The sequence below is a fragment of the Pristiophorus japonicus genome, chromosome 7 (genome assembly GCF_044704955.1).
Source record: "Pristiophorus japonicus isolate sPriJap1 chromosome 7, sPriJap1.hap1, whole genome shotgun sequence".
Classification (NCBI taxonomy): domain Eukaryota; kingdom Metazoa; phylum Chordata; class Chondrichthyes; family Pristiophoridae; genus Pristiophorus; species Pristiophorus japonicus.
This window is the reverse complement of record NC_091983.1, coordinates 104,761,490-104,785,261: the sequence shown is the minus strand read 5'-3', so window position 1 is coordinate 104,785,261 and position 23,772 is coordinate 104,761,490. Positions and strand designations below refer to the sequence as shown.

The following is a 23,772-nucleotide window of genomic DNA, read 5'->3' as shown; positions in this document are numbered from 1 at the left end:
TGAGGAGGACACACAAAATCTGCAAAAGGACATAGACAGGTTAAGTGAGTGGGCAAAAATTTGGCAGATGGAGTATAATGTTGGAAAATGTGAGGTCATGCACTTTGGCAGAAAAAAAATCAAAGAACAAGTTATTATTTAATTGGAGAAAGATTGCAAAGTGCCGCAGTACAGCGGGACCTGGGGGTACTTGTGCATGAAACACAAAAGGATAATATGCAGGTACAGCAAGTGATCAGGAAGGCCAATAGTATCTTAGCCTTTATTGCAAAGGGGATGGAGTAGAAAAGCAGGGAAGTCTTGCTACAGCTATATAAGGTATTAGTGAGGCCACACCTGGAATACTGCATGCAGTTTTGGTTTCCATATCTACGAAAGGATATACTTGCTTTGGAGGCAGTTCAGAGAAGGTTGACGAGATTGATTCCGGGAATGAGGAAAGGTTGAGTAGGTTGGGCCTCTACTCATTGGAGTTCAGAAGAATGAGAGGTGATCTTATCGAAACGTATAAGATTATGAGTGGGCTTGACAAGGTCGATGCAGAGAGGATGTTTCCACTGATGGGGAGACTAGAACTCGAGGGCATAATCTTAGAATAAGGGGCCGCCAATTTAAAAGAGAGATGAGGAGAAATTTCTTCTTTCAGAGGGTTGTAAATCTGTGGAATTCGCTGCTTCAGAGAGCTGTGGAAGCTGGGACATTGAATAAATTTGAGACAGAAATAGACAGTTTCTTAAACGATAAGGGGTTATGGGGAGCAGGCAGAGGTAGTGGAGCTGAGTCCATGATCAGATCAGCCATGATCTTATTGAATGGCGGAGCAGTCTCGAGGGGCTGTATGGCCTACTCCTGCTCCTATTTCTTATGTTCTTATGTTCTTATGTTCTAAGGACTCATTCTAAGGGCCCAAGTTTCGAGCCACGCCTAGAACGGCGCAGTCCCGATCTGGACACCCGTTTTTCGCGCCACAAAGTGCGCCTAAAAAAAACTTCCAGATTCTCCAGCTCCCTGTAGGTCGTTTGCAGCTCGGTGCAGTACAGCACGAGCTGTAGGGGGTGGAGCCAGGTACCTGCGCTGAAAACAGTGCCGGGACCTCTGCACATGCGCGCTACAGTGGGCACGCATGTGCAGTAGCTCCAGGCGCCCAAAACTGTGTGGGAGGGGCCGAAGCATGCAACCCCTAGCCCTGGCCGAATGGCCTCACTGGGGCTGCGTGAATAAGGCTCCTCCCACGCACAGCTCCTGCTTCCTCCCGACCCGACTCAACTCGCGCTTCCCGCCCCCCCCGCCTCCGGACCGGACCCGACACCGACCCGACTCCCGCTTCCCCCACCCCCCACCCCCCCCCCCCCCCCGCCCCTGGACCGGACCCAACCCGACCCCGACCCCAACACCGACCCGACTCCCGCTTCCCCCCCCCACCCCCTGCCCCCGCCTCCGGACCGGACCCGACACCGACCCGACTCCCGCTTCCCCCCCCCCCGATTGGACCTGACCTGACCTCCCTCCACCCGACCTGACCTCCCTCTCCCTCCCTCCCCCCGACCCGAACCGAACCGACCTCCCTCCCACCACCCCCCCGACGCGACCCGCGATCCCGACCCGACCCAACGCCACCTACCTGTAAATCTGGTGCTGGGGACGGGCCCTGCCCGAAGTCTTGGGCCTTGCCCAAAGTCTCGGGCCGGCCCGTTCAGCCTCCCTCCCCCATCTCCTTTCTCCCCCCCCCCATCTCCTTTCCCCCCCCCCATCTCCTTTCCCCCCCCATCTCGTTTCCCCCCCCATCTCCTTTCCCTCCCCCATCTCCTTTCCCCCCCCATCTCCTTTCCCCCCCCTTTTTCTTTCCCCCTCCTTGTTCAGCCATGAACTCATTGAATGGCGGTGCAGACTAGAAGGGCCGAATGGCCTACTCCTGCACCTATTTTCTATGTTTCCATGTTTCCTTCCCCCCCTTTTCCTCCCCCCTTTTCCTCCCCCCCTCCCCCTCCTCCTCCTCACCCCCCCTCTCCCTTCTCCTCCTCCCCCCCTCCCCTTCTCCTCCTCCCCTCCCCCTCCTCCTCCCCCTTCTCCCCCCTCCCTCTTCTCCCCCCTTCCCCCCTCCCCCTTCTCCCCCCTCCCCCCCTCTCTCCCCCTCCCCTCGCTGTCAGAAACACAGATACTGACAGAGAGATAGAGACACTGACAGAGACACACTAGCCGAGGGGGGCATCCCAGCATGCTGTTGGAGGGCTCCTCGTGCTGCAGTCGGTAAATAGAAAATGTTTTACTTATTAATTTTTTTTGATTGATTTATTGGTTGATTTATTGATGTTTTTATCATTTATTATTGATGATGGCTCTTTATTTGTAAAACTGAAGTGTTTAATGTTTGTAAACTTCCCTTTAAACCCCCCCCCCCCCCGCATTCCCGACGCCTGATTTGTAACCTGCGCCTGATTTTCTAAAGTGTAGACAAGGTTTTTTCGAGCGTACAAAAATCTTCATTTACTCCATTCTAAGTTAGTTTGGAACAAGTTTTCAGGCGTAAGTGGCCGGACACGCCCCCTTTTGAAAAGAAAATTCTGTTCCAAAGTGAAACTGTTTTAACTGACTAGAACTGGAGCAAACTAAATGGCGAGAATTACGATTTCTAAGATACTCCGTTCTACACCAGTTGCTTCTAAAAAATCAGGAGCAAATCATGGCGAAGCTTGGGGCCTGTGAGTGGAAGCAAGTCTTCCTCGATTCTGAGGGACTGCCAATGATGATGACAGGTCAGCTTGCAAAAGCACTTTTCCAGGCCAGTATGGACCTTCCACTGACATCGGGGTAGGACCCAGCCAGTCCTGAAAATTCATAGTCATAGTCGTGACTTTGGAATAACGATGCATAGTTGAATCTTGCAGGCGGACAGTTATCTGCTATTTTCAAATCTACTCTATCGTATAACGGAGCAGTTTTAGCATCGAGAAACTGGTTATACTGCTTCCAATGCAAGTGGTCCTAAGTAGCTTATAAAGGCCTAACACTAGTAATTTTAATTAATGCCACATGTCCCTGTTGGATGAGATCGTAATCGGCACTATGTTACATATTTGAATGTGTTGCTTGTCAGCTGATCATAAAACATGTATACCAGTCGTAACGGAGTTGACAGCACTGATCATCTAACAGCCCCAGTAGAAGAGGCAAGGCACAGCAGGTCAAAAATTAAACTTCCTTATCAAATCTTGAATTTCCACTTGTGCATTGAGGAATGTGACAGTATTTATTTTCTTGTGTTAGTTTGGGAAGATTCTACTTATACGAAATTATAAATCTAATATGCAATGAAAATACCTAAGATGATATGTTTACATAAAAACAGATTTTCTGAGAATGTGCCTATGGCAAGATATCTCGCCCACCGGCATCGGAAAATCACTAGTGTGTTGGCAACACACTGGCCAACGGACGAGGAATGGGGAAATCTACTGTACAATGTCCATTTAATATGTACGAGTTATTTCTTATTCCTTTCCTTCACACAGTCTGTGCAGACCATTTTTTGGGAATCATCACCATTCTAATGGTTAGTTTAAGTTTGCATGGACAATGTAACTGGAGACTTTTTAAGATCACTGAGACATCGACATATTGTGTTCTGTGGCTCAGTGGGTCGCACCCTCACCTCTGAGTCTGAAGGTTGTGGATTTAAGTCCCACTTCAGGGACTTTAGCACATAAATCTAGGCTGACTCTTCAATGCAGTGCTGAGAGAATGCTGCACTATCAGAGGTGCCATCTTTCGGATGAAACATTAAACCGAGGCCCCATCTGCACTCTCAGGTGAACGTAAAAGATCCCATGGCACTATTTTGAAGAAGAGCAGGTGAGTTCTCCTCAGTGTCCTGGCCAAGATTTATCCCTGAAGCAACATCATAAAAACAGATTATCTGGTCATTATGACTGTTTGTGGGAACATGCTATGAGCAATTTGGCTGCCACGTTTCCCACAATCCAGAGTGACTACACTCCAAAAGTACTTCATTGACTGTAAAGTGCTTTGAAATGAAAGGCGCTATATAAATGTAAGTCTTTATTTTTCTTTCTGTACTCACTGCTACAACATTTGTGACATCTGGAATGCCCTTTTGTAAATCTGGAGCTTGGCTATAAAGAGAACAATATACTACCTGAGACAAATGTCATGTTCTTTATCTTGTGTTAGAGGAAAAATTGAGAACAATAAGTATAACATTTTATTAGAGAAACTGTCCCTCTTGTTACGCTGTTATTGACTGAATAGGAATGGAATGGAAGGGTAACACTTGTTTAAAATGTATTAAAGAGTAACTTCAACTAAATATCATATACCATGAATGGGGGTTGGGTGGGGGGAGGAACTTCTCTTCTGTTTTTCCCCAGGCCTCTGCCAATGTAGCTGTCTGCGTTGTGTTAAGCAGCTGCTGCAAGATACATTTGAGCAGCCTGAAGTCAATCCACTTTTTATGTTTCCGGCTTCCCACTGGAGAAGCACTAAATACCATCCAGTGTCTTTTTGACAGTTCAGTCACTATTTGTGTCCCATGGTCTGGGAGTCACTAGTATGACCCATGTCCTACCACTCCTCCACCACAGCATATATTGTTATAATTTGTGAGTCCGAGCAGGCCAAAACTCGCTATTTGTACAGTCATGTTCACTCATAGAACAAATATAATTGATCCATCAGTTTCTTTTTAAACTGCTATTACATGACAGCCTTTAACTATTGATGTGCTTCTATTCACTAGTTCATTTCCACACACACAATGAATGTAGTTCCCCAACGTTTCAAAATCTTACATAAAATTTTGCTTTTGTTTTTAAAATGATAATTATCCAGTACTTGGGTGACCTTTTTACTTGAAATCCATTCGGCTGAATAGTGGGTTAGCATACTGTCCTTTCACCTCAGGATCTAGTTTTGAATATAGCATAGGTTGATGGGATAAATGTTTCCTCCTTCTGCGAGTATGAACTGAGATGAGCTAGCGTTCACCCAATTCCGAGTGTGTGTGAGTCCACAGCACAGCACTGACCACAATAAGCAGAGTAATCACCAAATCGTCAAATCTCATCAGAAAGGCCACACGAATAGTGGGAAGTTGAAAGAAAACCACACTGGTGTACAGGCTGTGGTTAAATCATCCCATTCAATTAGAGTAAAAGGAGCTATACTCTGCATCTGGCAGTGCTATACCTGCACTTGGGGGTGGTTGATGCTGACACTGGATAATTTCCTATACTGACATCAGTCACCTTGTCAAAACAGAAAATAGGTGCAGGAGTAGGCCATTTGGCCCTTCGAGCCTGCACCACCATTCAATATGATCATGGCTGATCATGCAACTTCAGTACCCCATTCCTGCTTTCTCTCCATACTCCTTGATCCCTTTAGCCATAAGGGTCACATCTAACTCCCTTTTGAATATATCTAATGAACTGGCCTCAACTGTGGTAGAGAATTCCACAGGTTCACCACTCTCTAAGTGAAGAAGTTTCTCCTCATCTCGGTCCTAAATGGCTTACCCCTTATCCTGTAACCCCTAGTTCTGGACTTCCCCAACATCGAGAACATTCTTCCTGCATCTAACCTGTCCAATCCAATTTATATGTTTCTATGAGATCCCCTCTCAATCTTCTAAATTCCAGTGAATATAAGCCTAATCAATCCAGTCTTTCTTCATATGTCAGTCCTGCCATCCCGGGAATCAGTCTGGTGAACCTTCGCTGCACTCCCTCAATAGCCAGAATGTCCTTCCTCAGATTAGGAGACTAAAACTGTACACAATATTCAAGGTGTGGCCTCACCAAGACCCTGTACAACTGCAGTAAGACCTCCCTGCTCCTATATTCAAATCCTCTCGCTATGAAGGCCAACATGCCATTTGCCTTCTTCACCGCCTGCTGTACCTGCATGCCAACTTTCAGTGACTGGTGTACCATGACATCCAGGTCTCATTGCACCTCCCCTTTTCCTAATCTGTCACCATTCAGATAATATTCTGCCTTCCTGTTTTTGCCACCAAAGTGGATAACCTCACATTTATCTACATTATATTGCATCTGCCATGCATTTGCCCACTCACCTAACCTGTCCAAGTCACTCTGCAGCCTCTTAGCATCCTCCTCACAGCTCACACTGCCACCCAGCTTAGTGTCATCTGCAAACTTGAAGATATTACATTCAATTCCTTTGTCTAAATCATTAATGTATATTGTAGATAGCTGGGGTCCCAGCACAGAACCTTGCGGTACCCCACTAGTCACTGCCTGCCATTCTGAATTCAAAAGCTACAGTAATACTTAACAAATGTATTTACCTGTATTATAAATGCTGATCTAATTTTGAAAATGTCAAGTGAATTCATCTATTTAATGTTATGAATAAATTATACACTAGTGACCTCAGAGAAAAGCAAAAATATTCTGCATTTTTCAGTGACGTAAAATTGCTGCCGCTGCTGGTGACAAATCTGTAACCATCAATACTAAGGCAAAACTAGATAATTAGGTGTTTCCACGAACGTTATGGCTACATGACAATTTCACTGCCCTTGTGTTTTGTTGAAATTCTAGTGATGATATATGTTCAAAGATTTATTCTGTACTCTTCCTATTTTCAGGTACCCCAAGCTTGCAGCAAAGCAACGTGAATCGAATACTGCCGGAATTGACATCTTTGCAAAGTTCTCAGCATACATTAAAAACACAAGAATAAATGCTAACGACGGTGAGAGCTGCAATTCATGCTTACTAAAGTGGGGATTGTTGGTACCATAGCATAAAGCTTCGGCATCAGTAAAATCCTGCACGGACTTTAGATATTAATTATGTTTTACCCAAGAATAAAGAGCTTGCAATCAATGTGTATTAAGAGAGAAGTTGAATTTCGTAGCTACTTATGTTTTGTTGACAGAAAAGATAAATGCTAATCGCTTACACCTGTGAGATAAAGTTCTAATTTCTAACACCAATGAGACCAGGGGAAGGAAGAAGAGGAGAGAGTGAAAGACACAAACTGACAGAGAGAAAGACAGGCAGACAATTTATTTCCTTATTTTAATTTTTTAAGAATCTGAGAGATAGCTGTTTCTGAGCTGTTCTGCATTTTATGGGATTTGATTTGAGAACAATGTTGGCAGAAATCTTTTAAAGATCATTGACAAGATCACACTTAGAATACTGTGTTGGGCATTCTACCTTCAAAAGGACCATGCTATTTGGAGAAGGTTCAGAGAAGAGAGATAGCGATAGTGGTGTAACTTGTGCCCTGAGTTATGAGGGAGACTTACAGAGCTGAAAAAAGGATGAGAGGAGATATGGTTCCGATTCTAAGATGTAGGTACAAACAGCACTTTGATTGAGTGCAGATCTAGAGGACATGAATATAAAATCAGCAAACTTCAACTGGCACTTGAAGGAACTCAACCATTAAGGCTGTGTAGATGAATACCTTTTTATATATTTTTAAAAAAAGAAATATCTGGATGAATATCTACTGAGCAAGGTATTGAGGGTTTTAAGAAGTACAGAGAGAAATGAATGATTTGAGAAAAATTAGTATGAATTTTTCACCCACTGGTATCACTACTGCCAGCAAGATGCAGGGGAATAAGAACTGGGCATTTGGATGCCTAGCACTCCCACTGTGCCTAATCTGGGCCAGATGTTTCTAGGGGGACTTTATACCCATTCAATTAATTCCTGCTCCTTTTTAATGGGAGCCTAATTAAATATATTCTCATGTTGGTAAAGGCTATAATCAGCTCCTTTTGAAGTTTCTGATGTTTGGATGGAAGTCCCATTCAGTGATACTCCTACCCATTATAATCTGGTAGTAAAAGAGAAGCACCTGGTTAAAGGACTGAAGGACAGAATTGCAACTTTTTTTCTTTTTTTTTCTCCTGCAAGGTTCGGAGTATTTTTTTCAACGAAAGTTTCCAGAATTGAAAAAAAAGTTCAGCTACTGTTTTATGTATTTTGTCAAGGAGGAAATGTTTCTGTAATGAGAGAAGTTACAAAATCATTGTCAGCAATATAATTGAGACTTCTTTGAGCAGGTAACAAATATGGTGAATGAGGGAAATGCAGTTGATATAGTGTAGATGGACAATTAGAAAGCCTTTGACAAGGTGCTTCACAGGAGACTATTGGAGAAGATTAAGGGGGATGTATTGAGGAAATACAATTAGAAAGTCTTCAAATATTGAGGTAGTTGTTTGAACAGAGGAGTATACAGGATGATTTGATAGTGCAGTATAAAATAATGAGGGGATAGAGCAGGGTAGATATAAATTGACGGTTTCAGTGATTGAGGTGTTTAGAACGAGGAGGACATGGATACATGATTAAATGCAGAAGATTTAGGACAGAGATTTTTATACAGGGGGTTGCGCGGCTGGGGAATACACTACTCCAGAGTTAGTGACTGAAGTAGAGACCATGCCAACATTTAAGAGTGGGTTAGTACCATCAAGCTCATGGTCTACAGGGCTGTAGTAATACCCGCCCTCCTGTGTGGATCAGAGGCATGGACAGAAGACACCAAGTCGCTGGAGATATATCACCAATGATGTCTCCGCAAGATCCTGAAAATCCTCTGGGAGGACAGCCGTACCAACATTAGTGTCCTCGTCCAGGCTAACATCCCCAGCATTGAAGCACTGACCACACTTGATCACCTTCGCTGGGCAGGCCACATGGTTCACATGCCAGACATGAGACTCCCTAAGCAAATGCTTTATGCGGAGCTCCTTCATGGCAAAGGTGGGCAGCAGAAGCGTTACAAGGACACCCTCAAAGTCTCCCTGGTAAAGTGCAACATCACCACTGACACCTGGGAGACCCTGGCCGAAGACCACCCTAGGTGGAGAAAGTGCATCTTCGAATCTCAACACCGAGAACGTGAAGAGGTCAAGCGCAGGCAGCAGAAGGAGCATGTGGCAAAGCAGTCCCATCCAACCCTTCCCTCGGTGAATGTCTGTCCCACCTGTGACAGAGTCTGTAACTCTCGTATTGGACTGTTCAGCCACCAAACAACTCACTTCAGGAGTGGAAGCATGTCTTCTTCGATTCCGAGGGATTGCCTATGATGATGAGTTGGGGGTTGCAGGAAAGGGTGATAAATGAATGAGAATAAGGCAGATCCAATGGGATTAGGACAACTGCTTGTGTGGAGGATAAACACCAACACAGACTGGTTGGGCCAAAAGGCCTATTTCTGTGTTGTAATCTTTGTAACTTACTGCACAGAAACATTTTCTAAGAATTGAGCTGAATCAAACAATCCTTAAGCAACTTGTAACTGGAAGCTATACCAGTTGCATGTCCTTTGGCAAGTTACTGTTGCCTCACTGCAGGGGAATGCTGCAAGTCATCCCAATCACAGAATTCTATACTTGATGGAATTCGAAAGGTACCACAGCATCTGGGGAAATGCCTCCACAGGCTGCAGGCTAGCAGGGAAAACCATATTGCTCCTCCTCAACCTGTACTCTGTGACTCACCGGATGCTATCTCCTCAAGCTCAGCAATTGCACCATTCCTGGTATGTTTGGTACAGAGCCGAGTGTACAACCCATCCAAAGTCTCACTGCATTTTAGACTTTAAAAATCCAAATTTACTGACTGCTCTCGGGATACTTTTCTAACAGCATTACAAAACTACCTTTTAGGAGACATAAGGATAGGTTTTCATTTGCCACCGGGTGAAACTGGCATTTTGGATTTGGACACCCGTTACGGAAACCACCCAATTTTTAATTTCAATGGCTGATCTGCAATGCTAATTTTACGCTGGCTGGCGAGCTGAAAATCTACCCCATATTTTTGGGATGAGAACAGGTAAAAGGGAGTCTGGTATCAAATTTTCAGGGTCGTGAATGCATTATACAGTAGCAAGGTCAGGGTTTCAAGTGCTCTGAAATCATTTTGCAGATATAGTCTGATATAATAGATATATGATTTGATGTCTGAGGACATTGATGCTTGAATCCTCTTTCTCTGGTGTATTGGTGTGGGGAGGTTAGACAGTGAGCTCTAAATCCATTCTATAAGCATAAGGCAGGACTGTTAAGGTTTGGGGGGGGTGGGGGGAGGAATGAGGACGCCTCAATTCTCTTGCAGCTTCTGTGATGTATTATGCAGTGAGGAGATAGAGGCATTCATAATTTTACAAGTTCTGTACTTTATTGTAAAATGGAGGAAATAAATTGTAATGTAAGGAGCATTGAGTATTGTATTTTAAAGTTGCATAGAATTTCTCAATAAATAACTTCACTAAACGATGTTAAAATCATATAATTACATTGCAGTGCATGCAGTCACTGGGACACCTGTAGACAGAATTGCCACTTTGTAGCATTTTATTTGTTAGAATTAAGATCACAAGTTCATTAATTTCTAAGTTTTCATGCCCTTTCATAAATAAATGTATTGAGCTTTCTCCATGAACAGATCTTTCACAATTTCTTACTAATGAAAGAACAGAGCATCAGTTCATAATTGTAGTCTCCTGTGCAACAACAGCCTCCAGAACTCTCTGTACTGTACTTGAACCAATTAAACTTTAATTGTCATTGACCTGCAACAACAGTTCAGCTGGAAAGGAAGTCAGTGGAACTTCAAATAACAAACTACATTGGTACAGGATTCTCACATCTGTTCCTAAGCAACCCGGGCAAAGGTTTCAAAGCAGTCAGAATATTCCTGGGAGCATTCGTAAGCAGTTCAATGCCCATGGGTGTGACTCTAAAGTTGACACATCCTGTTATTTTGTTTGTTTAATTCTTAGCTGGGTGTCTGATGTGTGTAGAGACCCATTAGTTTGAGTCTCCAAACTAGACAACTACTGAGAAGGCCATGTTAACAGAATTTCTATTTGCCTGATATAGAATGCACCCTCACATTATAGGGCACATCCTGCTTACTGTATATCTCAGAACTTAGGTACTGCTTGACGAGAGTCCAAGAGTGTGCAGCAGTATCACTGGAGTTTAATTACCACATATCTGTACTTCAGCAAGAAATTTGCCAAATGTTGCTTCATGCTGAGACCCGAACAACCCTGCAATACTTGCTTTTTGAGAGCTTCTTTCACTATTCTGACTGACCTTTCGGCTGCTCCATTTGAAGCTGGCTGATATTGTGGAACGAGTGTGTTTGATACCATTCCATTTCATGAATTCTGGGAATAGAACAGAACGGAACTGAGGGCTATTGTCAGAAACAAGTTCTTCAGGTAAGCCATGACATGCAAAGATAGATTTCAACTTAATCTATGGTATGTTCAGTTGTAATATTTGAACCCATTTGTTTCACTTCAATCCACTTTGAGTGACTATCTACAGGTACCAGGAAATAATCATTGGCTTTCTCACCAATGTCTACATACACTCTCTGAAAAGGTCTACTTGGCCATGACCAGGGTTGTAATGGAGTTTTGGGTGGTTTGTTTCTGCAATTTTGGCAAACTCTGCATTTGCTGATAAGTGGTTCAAGATTCCTGTCTAATATTGGCCAGTAAACAAAGCTTCTTGTAATTGATTTCATTCTGATGATCCCTGGATGTTCAGGATGAAGTTTTCTCAAAGAAGTAGGTACCAAACCTGTTTTCCCCACTTGATACAACCTTGCACACAAGATAGTTCAGTACAACAGTTATGGAATGGTTTCAATTCTGTGTCCATACATCAGCCCATCCATTCAAGGTGTTTTCATATGCTCTTTTCAGTACGGAATCCTTTCGAATTTAATCTGCAATCTCAGTTGCAGTCACAGGAAAGTCTTTCTCAACAGCACCTAGCGTGAGGATCGTACTTTCACTCCCAACAAGAGTCCTCATGTGGCAACTTGGGCAAGGCATCTGCGATTGTGTTTTGCTTTGAAGTGCGATATTTAATCGTGTAGTCATATTGTGACAACACTGCCAACATTGCATTCTTGATGCAGCCATTGTAGGGATGGTAGATTTGGGCCCCAATTGTGCGAGGAGCGGTTTATGATCATTTATCAGGGTAAACTGTCTGCCCATCAGGAACTGTTGAAATTTCTTGATTCCAAAGACTATGGCGAGTGCTTCCTTTTTAATTTGCACGTAGTTTCTTTCGCTCTTTGTTAGGGTTCGCGATGCAAACACGATTGGTTTCTCTTGGCCGACATCCATTACGTGGCTTATGACAGGTCCCACAATGTAGCTAGAAGCATCACACGCTAATGCTTTGTGTCGTAGTGCACAAATAGAGCAACGCTAGATGGTCTTCTCTAACAAGCATTATAAGCTTCCTGTAATGCTTTTGTCTGCTTCCACTGGACATCCTTCTTGAGGAGCTCGTGCAATAGAGCTAACATAATCGCTAACTCAAGTAATAAATGAGCGGAGTACTGAACCATTCCAAGGAAAAATATTAACTCAGACACATTCTGTGGCTTTGGAGCATTGATGACAACATCAACCTTTTCCTACACTGGCTTCAAGCCATTTACATGAACTTTCAGGCAAGATACACAACCTCGGGCTGCACAAAAGCACATTTGCTCCTTTACAATCTGATGTTGGCATTCGACCTTTGAAATTGTCCAACCTTTGGCCCTCTTTTAACAATGATATTTCTTCAGCCACCGATCTGCTCAATCACACTCTCACTACCACCTTAGATGCCCTAGTCCCTATTAAAATGATTACTCTCTCCCACCCTTAACATTCCCCCTGATACAGCCCTAATCTCCGCTCCCTCAAGTCAAAAGGGCGTAGACTTATATAAGAACATAAGAAATAGGAACAGGAGTAGGCCATACGTCCCCTCGAGCCTGCTCCGCCATTCAACAAGATCATGAATGGTCTGATCATGGACTCAGCTCCACTTCCCCACCCGCTCCCCATAACCCCTCATCCCCCCCCCCCCCCACCCCCATCGCTCAAGAAACTGTCTATTTCGGTCTTAAATTTATTTAATGTCCCAACTTCCACAGCTCTCTGAGGCAGCGAATTCCACAGATTCACAACCCTCAGAGAAGAAATTTCTCCTCATCTCAGTTTTAAATGGGCAGCCCCTTATTCTAAGATCATGCTTTCTAGTTCGAGTCTCCCCCACCAGTGGAAACATCCTCTCTGCATCCATCTTGTCAAGCCCCTTCATAATCTTATACGTTTTGATAAGATCACCTCTCATTCTTCTGAATTCCAATGAGTAGAGCCCCAACCTACTCAACCTTTCCTCATAAGTCAACCCCCTCATCCCTGAGATCAATCTAGTGAACCTTCTCTGAACTGCCTCCAAAGCAAGTATATCCTTTCATAAATATGGAAACCAAAACTGTACGCAGTATTCCAGGTGTGGCCTCACCAATACCCTGTACAGCTGTAACAAGACTTCCCTGCTTTTATACTCCATCCCCTTTGCAATAAAGGCCAAGATTCCATTGGCCTTCCTGATCACTTGCTGTACCTTCATGTGTTTCATGCACAAGTACCCCCAGGTCCCGCTGAACTGCAGCACTTTGCAATCTTTCTCCATTTAAATAATAACTTGCTCTTTGATTTTTTTCTGCCGAAGTGCATGACCTCACACTTTCCAACATTATACTCCATCGTCAAATGTTTTTGCCCACTCACTGAGCCTGTCTATGTCCTCCTGCAGCCTCTTTATGTCCTCCTCACACATTGCCCTTCCTCCCATCTTTGTATCATCAACAAACTTGGCTACGTTACACTCAGTCCCCCTTTTCAAGTTGTTAATATAGATTGTAAATAGTTGGGGTCCCAGCACTGATCCCTGCGGCACCCCCACTCGTTACTGATTGCCAACCAGAGAATAGAAACATAAAAACATAGAAAATAGGTGCAGGAGCAGGCCATTCGGCCCTTAGAGCCTGCACTGCCATTCAATATGATCATGGCTGATCATGCAACCTCAGTACCCCACCCCTGCCTTCTCTCCATACCCCCTGATCCCTTTAGCCGTAGGGACCACATCTAACTCCCTTTTGAATATGTCCAACGAACTGGACTCAACAACTTTCTGTAGCAGAGAATTCCACAGGTTCACAACTCTCTGGGTGAAAAAGTTTCTCCTCATCTCAGTCCTATATGGCTTAGACTATCTTTAGATTGTGACCCCTGGTTCTGGACTTTCCCAACATCGGGAACATTTATGAATCAACATAATGAACCATTTATCTCGACTCTCTGTTTTCTGTTTGTCAGCCAATCTTCAATCCATGCTAATATATGACCCTCAACCCCGTGAACTTTTATCTTGTGCAGTAACCTTTTGTGAGGAAGTAACTCGTAGAGTGGACAAGGGAAAACCAGTGGATGTGGTGTATTTGGTCTTTCAAAAGGCTTTTGACAAGGTCCCACATGAGATTAGTGTGCAAAATTAAAGCACATGGTATTGGGGGTAATGTATTGTTGTGGCTAGAGAAACATAAAATAGGTGCAGGAGTCTGCACCACCATTCAGTAAGATCATGGCTGATCATTCACCTCAGTACCCCTTTCCTGCTTTCTTTCCAAACCCCTTGATCCCTTTAGCCGTAAGGGCCTTTTCTAACTCCCTCTTAAATATATCCAGTGAACTGGCATCAACAACTCACTGCGGTAGGGAATTCTACAGGTTAACAACTCTGAGTGAAGAAGTTTCTCCTCATCTCAGTCCAAAATGGCTTACCCCTTATCCTTAGACTGTGTCCCCTGGTTCTGGACTTCCCCAACATCGGGAACATTCTTCCTACATCTAACCTGTCCAGTCCCGTCACAATTTTATATGTTTCTATGAGATCCCCTCTCATCCTTCTAAACTCCAGTGAATAAAGGCCCAGCCAATCCAGTCTCTCCTCATATGTCAGTCCAGCGATCCCGGGAATCAGTCTGGTGAACCTTCGCTGCACTCCCTCAATAGCAAGAATGTCCTTCCTCAGATTAGGAGACCAAAACTGAACACAATATTCCAGGTGAGACCTCACCAAGGCACTGTACAACTGCAGTAAGACCTCCCTGCTCCTATATTCAAATCTCCTAGCTATGAAGGCCAATATACCATTTGCCTTCTTCACAGCCTGCTGTACCTGCATGCCAACTTTCAATGACTGATGTACCATGACACCCAGGTCTCGTTGCACCTCCCCTTTTCCTAATCCGCCGTCATTCAGATAATCTGCCTTCTTGTTTTTGCCCCCAAAGTGGATAACCTCACATTTATCCACATTATACTGCATCTGCCATGCATTTACCCATTCACCTAACCTGCCCAAGTCACCCTGCAGCCTCTTAGCGTCCTCCTCACAGCTCACACTGCCACCCAGTTTAGTGTCAGCTGCAAACTTGGAGATATTACACTCAATTCCTTCATCCAAATCATTAATGTACATTGTAAATAGCTGGGGTCCCAGCATTGAGCCCTGCGGCACCCCAGTAGTCACTGCCTGCCATTCTGAAAAGGACCCGTTTATCCTGACTCTCTGCTTCCTGTCTGCCAACCAGTTCTCTATCCACGTCAATACATTACCCCCAATACCAAGTGCTTTAATTTTGCACACCAATCTCTTGTGTGGACAGACAGGAAGCAAAAAGTAGAAATAAACTGGTCCTTTTCAGAATGGCAGGCAGTGACTAGTGGGGTACCGCAAGGTTCAGTGCTGGGATCCCAGCTATTTACAATATACATTAATGATTTAGACAAAGGAATTGAATGTAATATCTCCAAGTTTGCAGATGACACTAGCTGGGTGGCAGTGTGAGCTGTGAGGAGGATGCTAAGAGGCTGCAGAATGACTTGGACAGGTTAGGTGAGTGGGCAGATGCAGTTTAATGTAGATAAGTGTGAGGTTATCCACTTTGGTAGCAAAAACAGGAAGGCAGAATATTATCTGAATGGTGACAGATTAGGAAAAGGGAAAGTGCAACGAGACCTGGGTGTCATGGTACATCAGTCATTGAAAGTTGGCATGCAGGTACAGCAGGCGGTGAAGAAGGCAAATGGCATGTTGGCCTTCATAGCGAGAGGATTTGAGTATAGGAGCAGTTGTACAGGGCCTTGCTGAGGCCACACCTTGAATATTGTGTTCAGTTTTGGTCTCCTAATCTGAGGAAGGATATTCTTGCTATTGAGGGAGTGCAGCGAAGGTTCACCAGACTGATTCCTGGGATGGCAGGACTGACATATGAAGAAAGACTGGATCGACTAGGCTTACATTCACTGGAATTTAGAAGAATGAGAGGGGATCTCATAGAATCAAACAAAATTCTGACAGGATTGGACAGGTTAGATGCAGGAAGAATGTTCCCGATGTTGGGGAAGTCCAGAACCAGAAGTCACAGTCTAAGGGTAAGGGGTAAGCCATTTAGGACCGAGATGAGGAGAAACTTCTTCACTCAGAACCTGTGGAATCCTCTACCACAGAAAGTTGTTGAGGCCAGTTTGTTAGATATATTCAAAAGGGAGTTAGATGTGGCCCTTGCGGCTAAAGGGATCAAGGGGTACGGAGAGGAAGCAGGAATGGGGTACTAAAGTTGATCAGCCATGATCATATTGAATGGTGGTGCAGGCTCGAAGGGCCGAATGGCCTACTCCTGCACCTATTTTCTATGTTTCTATGTGTGGTACCTTGTCAAATGCCTTCCGGAAGTCCAAATACACCACATCCACTGATTCCCCTTGATCTACCCTGTTCGTTACATCCTCAAAGAATTCCAGCAAATTTGTCAAACTTGACTTCCCCTTCATAAATCCATGCTGACTTTGCCTGACCAAATTTTGCTTTTCCAAATGTCCTATTACTGCATCTTTAATAATGGACTCCAACATTTTCCCAACCACAGATGTTAGGCTAACTGGTCTATAGTTTCCTGCTTTTTGTTTGCCTCCTTTTTTGAATAGGGGCGTTACATTTGCAGTTTTTCAATCTGCTGGGACCTCCCCAGAATCCAGGGAATTTTGGTAAATTACAACCAATCCCTGCCACTACTTCTCTTAAGACCCTAGGATCCAAACCATCAGGTCGAGGGGATTTATCTGCCTTTAGTCCCATTATCTTACTGAGCACCGCCTCCTTAGTGATTCTGATTGTGTTAAGTTCCTCCCGCACCCCCCCCCCTCCCCATAGCCTCTTGACTATTCAATGTGGGAATATTGTTAGTGCCCTCTACCGTAAAAACTGATAAAAAATACTTGTTTAGAGTTTCTGCCATCTCCATGTTCCCCATCACTAATTCCACAGTCTCGTCCTCTGAGGGACCAACATTTACTTTAGCCACTTGAAAGGATGTGTCGGACAACTGGTTTCGCCATTCACTGCCAGATCTGGCTCGAACACACAAAACACTATCGGTTCTTACTCTTGTTTGCAAAAACTGCTCACTATTCCAGGATCATTTTGGATTGCAAAAATAACCCCAGGCTACTATTCTCTACTGCTAACCGTCTTCTTAAACCCCTCTCCCCTGTCTCCACTACACTCACCTCCAACAACAAGTGTGAGGAGCTCATGGACTTCTTTGTATCAAAGATTGAGACCATCTGATCGGCTGCCTCTGCGAGTTCCCTTCCTTCACCTAGCCCACCGCGCCAAACTTCCTCTGACGCTCCCACCTGCCCTAGCCCTAAACACATATCTTTTTCTAGTTTCTTTTTGATCTCTCCAAACTCATCTTATCAATGAGACCCACTTCCTGCTCTTTTGGCCCTATTCCCATTAAACTGCTGACCACCCAACTTCCTTTTCTGGTTCCCATGTAAGTCAACATTATTGACGGTTCTCTGCCCACAGGTACTGTTCCCCTCTCCTTCAAATCTGCTGTCATGACCCCTCCCCTCAAAAAAAAAACCCTTAACCCCACTTTGCTTGCTAGCTATCGCTCCATCTCCTACCTCACTTTCATGTCCAAAGTCCTTGAACATGTTGCCTCCCAAATCGGTGATTATCTTTCCATGAATTGAATGTTTGAATCGCTTCAATCTGGCTTTCGCCCCTCCAACAGTACCGAAACTGCTCTCATTAAAGTCACAAATGACATCCTTTGTGACAGTGACAAAGGTAACCTATCCCTCCTCGTCCTTCTGGACCTGTCTGTAGCCTTTGACATGGTTGACCACTCCATCCTCCTCCACGCCTCTCCACCAATGTCCAGCTTGGTAGGGCTGCACTCGCCTGGTTCCATTCTTATCTATCTAATCGTAGCCAGAAAATCTCCGGCAATGACTTCTCTTCCCATTCCCGCATCGTTACCTCTGATGTCCCCGAAGGATCAGTCCTTGATCCACTCTTATTTCTCATCTGTATGCTGCCCCTTGGCGATATCATCTGAAAACATGGAATCAGTTTTCACATGTATGCAGACGACACCCAGCTCTTACCCCTCCACCACTTCTCTCGATCCCTGCTTAGTATCTAAATTGTCAGATTGCTTGTCCGGCATCCAGTACTGGATGAACAGAAATTTTCTCCAATTAAATATTGGGAAGACCATAGCCATTATCTTTGGTCACTGCCACAAACTGTGTTCCCTAACCACTGACTCCATCCCTCTCCCTAGCATCAATCTGAGGGTGAACAAGACTGTTCGCAACCTAGGTGTCATATTTGACCCTGAAATGAGTTTCCAGCCACATATCCACAGCATAACTAAAACCGCCTTTTTTCACCCCCATAACATTGCCCGCTTCCGCCCCCTGCCTCAGCTCTTCTGCTGCTGAAACCCTCATTCATGCCTTTGTTACCTCTAGACTTGACCACTCCAACTCACTCCTGGCCAGTCTTCTACATTCCACACTATGTAAACTTGAAGTCATCCAAAACTCAGCAGCCATGTACTAACCCGCACCAAGTCAAGATCGGCCATCATCCCTGTGCTTTCTGACCTACATTGGCTCCCAGTTAAACAATGCCTCGATTTCAAAATTATCATCCTTGTTTACAAATCACTCCATGGACTTACCCCTCCCTATCTCTAATCTTTTTCAGCCTCACAATCCCACAAGATGTCTGTGCTCCTCAAATTCTGGCCTCTTGAACATCCCTCATTATAACTGTTCAACTATCAGTGGACATGCCTTAAGCTGCCTGGGCCCTAAGCTCTGGAACTCCCTTCCTAAACCTCAACATCTCTCTACCTCTTTAAACAAGCTTTTGATCATCTGCCTTAATTTCTTCTGTGGCTCAGTGTCAAATTTATCTGTTTGGCTGTAACACTGTTGTGAAGCTCCTTGAGATGTTTTACTATGTTAAAGGCGCTATATAAATAAAAGTTATTATTATTTGAAGCACTATATCTAGCACTTTTAGATTTTCTTCCTCGCTGCTTGTTGTGCTCAGCACATCACCTTGATTTTTTTTTTTTTTTATTTTATTCGTAGCCAATCTTTCCAATTCTTTGTCAGATCACAAACGCCAGAGGTCACCTTGCACACATCAAGGATCACTCTGCGCCAATGCTCTTAGCCAAAAGGCCGAGAGTCACTGCACCGTTCCTGGAAGTACTGCAATACCAGGTTCGTGCCATGGAGGTGGATGGGTCAGCAACCCCACACACCTCCGTGGAGGTGGATGGGTCAATTGCATAAGCAATTTGGAACTCCTTGCACAATCTTATCCATCGTAGCCTGGAAGATTTTGGGTGAGGCCTTTACACCATATGGCAGCTTGGTGTATGAGTACAGGCCTTGTGTGAATTGATGGTGAGATACGGTTGACTCTCTGTCAACATTCAGCTGAGCGTAAGCATACGACCGGTCTAGGTTGGAGAAAACCTTTGACCCGAGAGTGCTGCATACAAATCCTGTGATGTAGATAACGGGTACTGTTCATCGTCAACTGCATGGTTGATAGTAACTTTGTAGTCAACGTATAATGTACAGTTTTGTCTGCTTTGAGCACTACCATAATCTGGATAGCCCATTCACTTTTAACAGATTTTACTCGCACTCCATTCTCTCTGAGCTTTGCTAGTTCTTCCTCCACCTGACCTTTCAACGCATAGGGGACTGGCGTTGCCTTAAAATAGACAGGCTTCATATTGGACTTGATACAGATATGGTCGTCATACCCAGTGATGCCCTCATAACTGCCTGTGAACATGCTTTAGTACTTGTTCAGCGTTGTGTTGAGTCACTTTTTTGAAGCATCTGCACTGAAGACGTTATTCCAGTCTGGTTTTAACTTTCTCAACTAGTTTTTGCCAGTGGAGGAGGAGGAGAGGAAGAGTGTTGTGGTAGTTGTAGGGGATTCTATAATTAGAGGGACAGAGAGCATCCTTTGTAAGCAAGATCGAGAATCCCACATAGTATGTTGCCTACCTGGTGCCAGGGTGAGGGACATCTTGAAATGACTTGAAAGGATACAGGAGAGGGAGGGGGTGGAACCAGTCATTATGGTCCATGGTGCGATCAACAACATAGGGAAGAGTAGGCAAGAGGGGGGGGGCGGGAACTGTGAGCTAAATTGAAGAACAGGACCTCAAGGATTATAATCTCTGGATTATTACCTGAACCACTTGCAAATTGGCATAGGGTTAAACTGATTAGGGAAGTGAACACATGGTATGGGAAAGAGGAGTTCCATTTCATAGGGCACTGGCACCAGTATTGGGACAGGAAGGAACTTTACCATTGGGAGGGGCTCCACCTGAACCAGTCTTGGACCAGGGTCCTAGCAGAACGGATAAATAGATGGGCGCAAGGACTTTAAACTCGTAAATGTGGGGGGGGGGGGGGGAGGTGGAAATTGTAGTACAAATAGCTGTTCAAAAACAAACGAAAGGGAAGAGAGTAGAGTATCAGTCAGAAATTGTACTTTAGGCACTACATGTAAAGGGAAAACTAAGATGTAAAGTGATTAAGCAGGGGAGAAAACTAAGGAACAAGTGATTAAAACATTAGAGCTGAAAGACAGGCTAATATGTGTGGCCCAAATAAGCGTTCTTGATACAAACTCACCGATATAAGGAAAAAATTGAATGAACTGCAGGTGTGAATTCAAATTGGAGGGTATGGCATGGTAGCCATTACTGAGACATGGCTGCAAAAGAGTCAGGACTGGGAACTAAATATATCAGGTTATAAGGTCTATTGGAAAGATAGGGTAAATAGTGGAGGGGGAAGAGTATCCTTAGTGATTAAGGATAAAACCACTTCAATGATAAGAGAGGATATAATGAGAGGTAAGCAGGCAGTGGAGACTTTATGGGGAGAATTAAGAAATGGGAAAGGATTTAAGACTGTAATGGGAGTTGTGTATAGGCCCCCTGGTAGAAGTTGTGAAGTGCTCGATTGTATAAATGCAGAGATTTGACAAGTGTGTAGCAAAGGTAGACTGGGCTTACTGGGGCATTTTAACTTTCAAATAGATTGGAATAAGATGACTAGTACCTGTCAGGAAGGTAGTGAATTTCTTGAGTGTGTCCGGGATAGTTTTCTACAACAACATGTCCTAGAGGCAACAAGGGGACATGCCATATTAGATTTAGATTTAGTAATGAGTAATGAGGCAGATTTCGCTAACAGCCTAACTGTGCGTGAACATTTATCCAATAGCAATCATAACATGATCGAGTTCAACGTAGTGTTTGAAAGGGAGAACCACGAAACAGCTACTAAGATGCTAGATTTGGGTAAGGCCGACTTCAATGTGATGAGACAGAGATTGTCCACAGTAAACTGGGCAAATCTATTAATGGGTAAAATGACAGAAGATCAGTGGGAGATGTTCAAAAAAATTCAGGGTGATGCAGAACCAGTTTATACCCAAGGGGCAAGAGCTCTACTTGCCAAAAAAAAAATCAGCCATGGATGACTAAACAGGTAAGGGACAGAATAAAACTAAAAGAAAAAGCATACAAAAATGCAAAAAATAGCACAGATCCTGGCAAATGGGAAAGATACAAAGAACAGCGAAGGGTCACAAAACAGACAGTAAGTGCTACAAAAAGAGAGTATGAAAGGAAACTTGCAAGGGATATCAAAATCAACACACATAATTTTTACAATTATATTAGGAAAAAGAGGAGCAATGTTGGTCCCTTAAAAACTGGAAGTGGTGATATTGTCAGATAAGGAAATGGTGGACATATTGAATAATTACTTTGTGTCAATATTTACAGTAGAGGAAGAAGGTAGCATGCCAGAATTCCCAAGGAAACTAATATGAATCAGGGACAGGAACTCAATAAAATTAATGTAAATAAAATAATAGTAATGAAGAAAATAATGGCACTATAGAGTGACAAATCCCCAGGACCCGATGGTTTCCATCCCAGGGTTTTAAAGGAAGTAGGTGAGCACATTGCAGATGCCCTAACTGTAATATTGCAAAGTTCTCTCGATTCAGAAACCATTTCTTTAGATTGAAAAATTGCGTATGTCACTCCGCTATTTAAGAATGGCAAGAGAGGGAAAACAGGGAATTATAGACCAGTTAGCCTAATATCTGTTGTCGGGAAATTGCTAGAGTATAGAATTAAGGATAGGGTGACTGAAAACTTCAAATTTACAGTAGATCAGAGAGAGCCAGCATGGATTTGTGAAAAGCAGGTAATGCCTGATGAAACTGATTGATTTTTTTTTGAGGAGGTGACGAAATTAGGGGATAGGAGAATGTCTATGGATGTTATGGACTTCCAGAAGGCATTTGATAAAAGTCCCACATAAGAGATTGTTGACTAAGGTTGAAGCCCATGGAATTGGGAGCAAATTGTTGACCTGGTTAGGAAATTGGCTGAGGAGCAGGAGACAGGCAGTAGAGATAATGGGTAGGTACTCAAATTGACAGGAGGTGACCAGTTGTGTCCCACAGGGATCTGTGTTGGGGCCTCAACTATTCACCGTATTTATTAATGACCTAGATGATGGCATAGAAAGTCATGTATCCAAATTTGCCGATGACACAAAAATAGGCGGCATTGTAGGCAGTGCAGATGAAAGCATAAAATTATAAAGAAATAGCGACAGATTAAGTGAATGAGCAAAACTGTGGCAAGCGGATTTCAATGTAAGCAAATGTGAGGTCATCCACTATGGATCTGAAAAGGATAGAACAGGGTATTTTCTAAATGGTGAAAAGCTAACAACAGTGGAGGTCCATAGAGACTTGGGGGTCCAGATACGTAGATCATTAAAATGTCATGAACAGGTACAGAAAATAATCGAAAAGGCGAATGGGATGCTGGCCTTTATAACTAGAAGACTAGACTACAAGGGGGTTAAGCTGCAGCTATACAAAACCCTGGTTAGACCACACCTGAGGTACTGTGAGCAGTTCTGGGCACCACACCTTGGGAAGGATATATTGACCTTGGAGGGAGTACAACATAGGTTTACCAGAATGATACCTGGTCTTCACGGGTTAAGTTACGAGGAGAGATTACACAAAATTAGGGTTGTATTCCCTAGAATTTAGAAGGTTAAGGGGTGATCTGATCGAAGTTTTCAAGATACCAAGGGGAACAGATAGTGTAGATAGAGAAAAGCTATTTCTGCTGGTTTGGGATTCTAGGATTAGGGGGCATAGAAAATAGGTGCAGGAGTAGGCCATTCGGCCCTTCAAGCCTGCACCACCATTCAATATGATCATGGCTGATCATGCAACTTCAGTACCCCTTGATTCCTTTAGCAGTAAGGGCCACATCTAACTCCCTTTTGAATATATCTAACGAACTGTCCTCAATAACTTCCTGTGGTAGAGAATTCCACAGGTTCATACTTCTCGGTCCTAAATGGCTTACCCCTTATCCTTCGACTGTACCCCTGGTTCTGGACTTCCCCAATATCGGGAACATT

The 23,772-nt window shown here is 43.9% G+C and overlaps 1 protein-coding gene across 3 annotated transcripts in view; it reads left to right on the top strand.

Annotated features, from left to right (window-relative positions):
* LOC139267224 (chloride intracellular channel protein 5-like) overlaps positions 1-23,772 on the top strand; it is a 237,950-nt gene that overhangs the window by 201,911 nt on the left and 12,267 nt on the right. For all 3 annotated transcript variants that reach the window (XM_070885201.1, XM_070885202.1, XM_070885204.1), the window contains exon 4: positions 6,629-6,735. In XM_070885201.1, the coding sequence (XP_070741302.1) occupies positions 6,629-6,735 (107 nt within the window). The remainder of the gene's footprint in view (positions 1-6,628; positions 6,736-23,772) is intronic.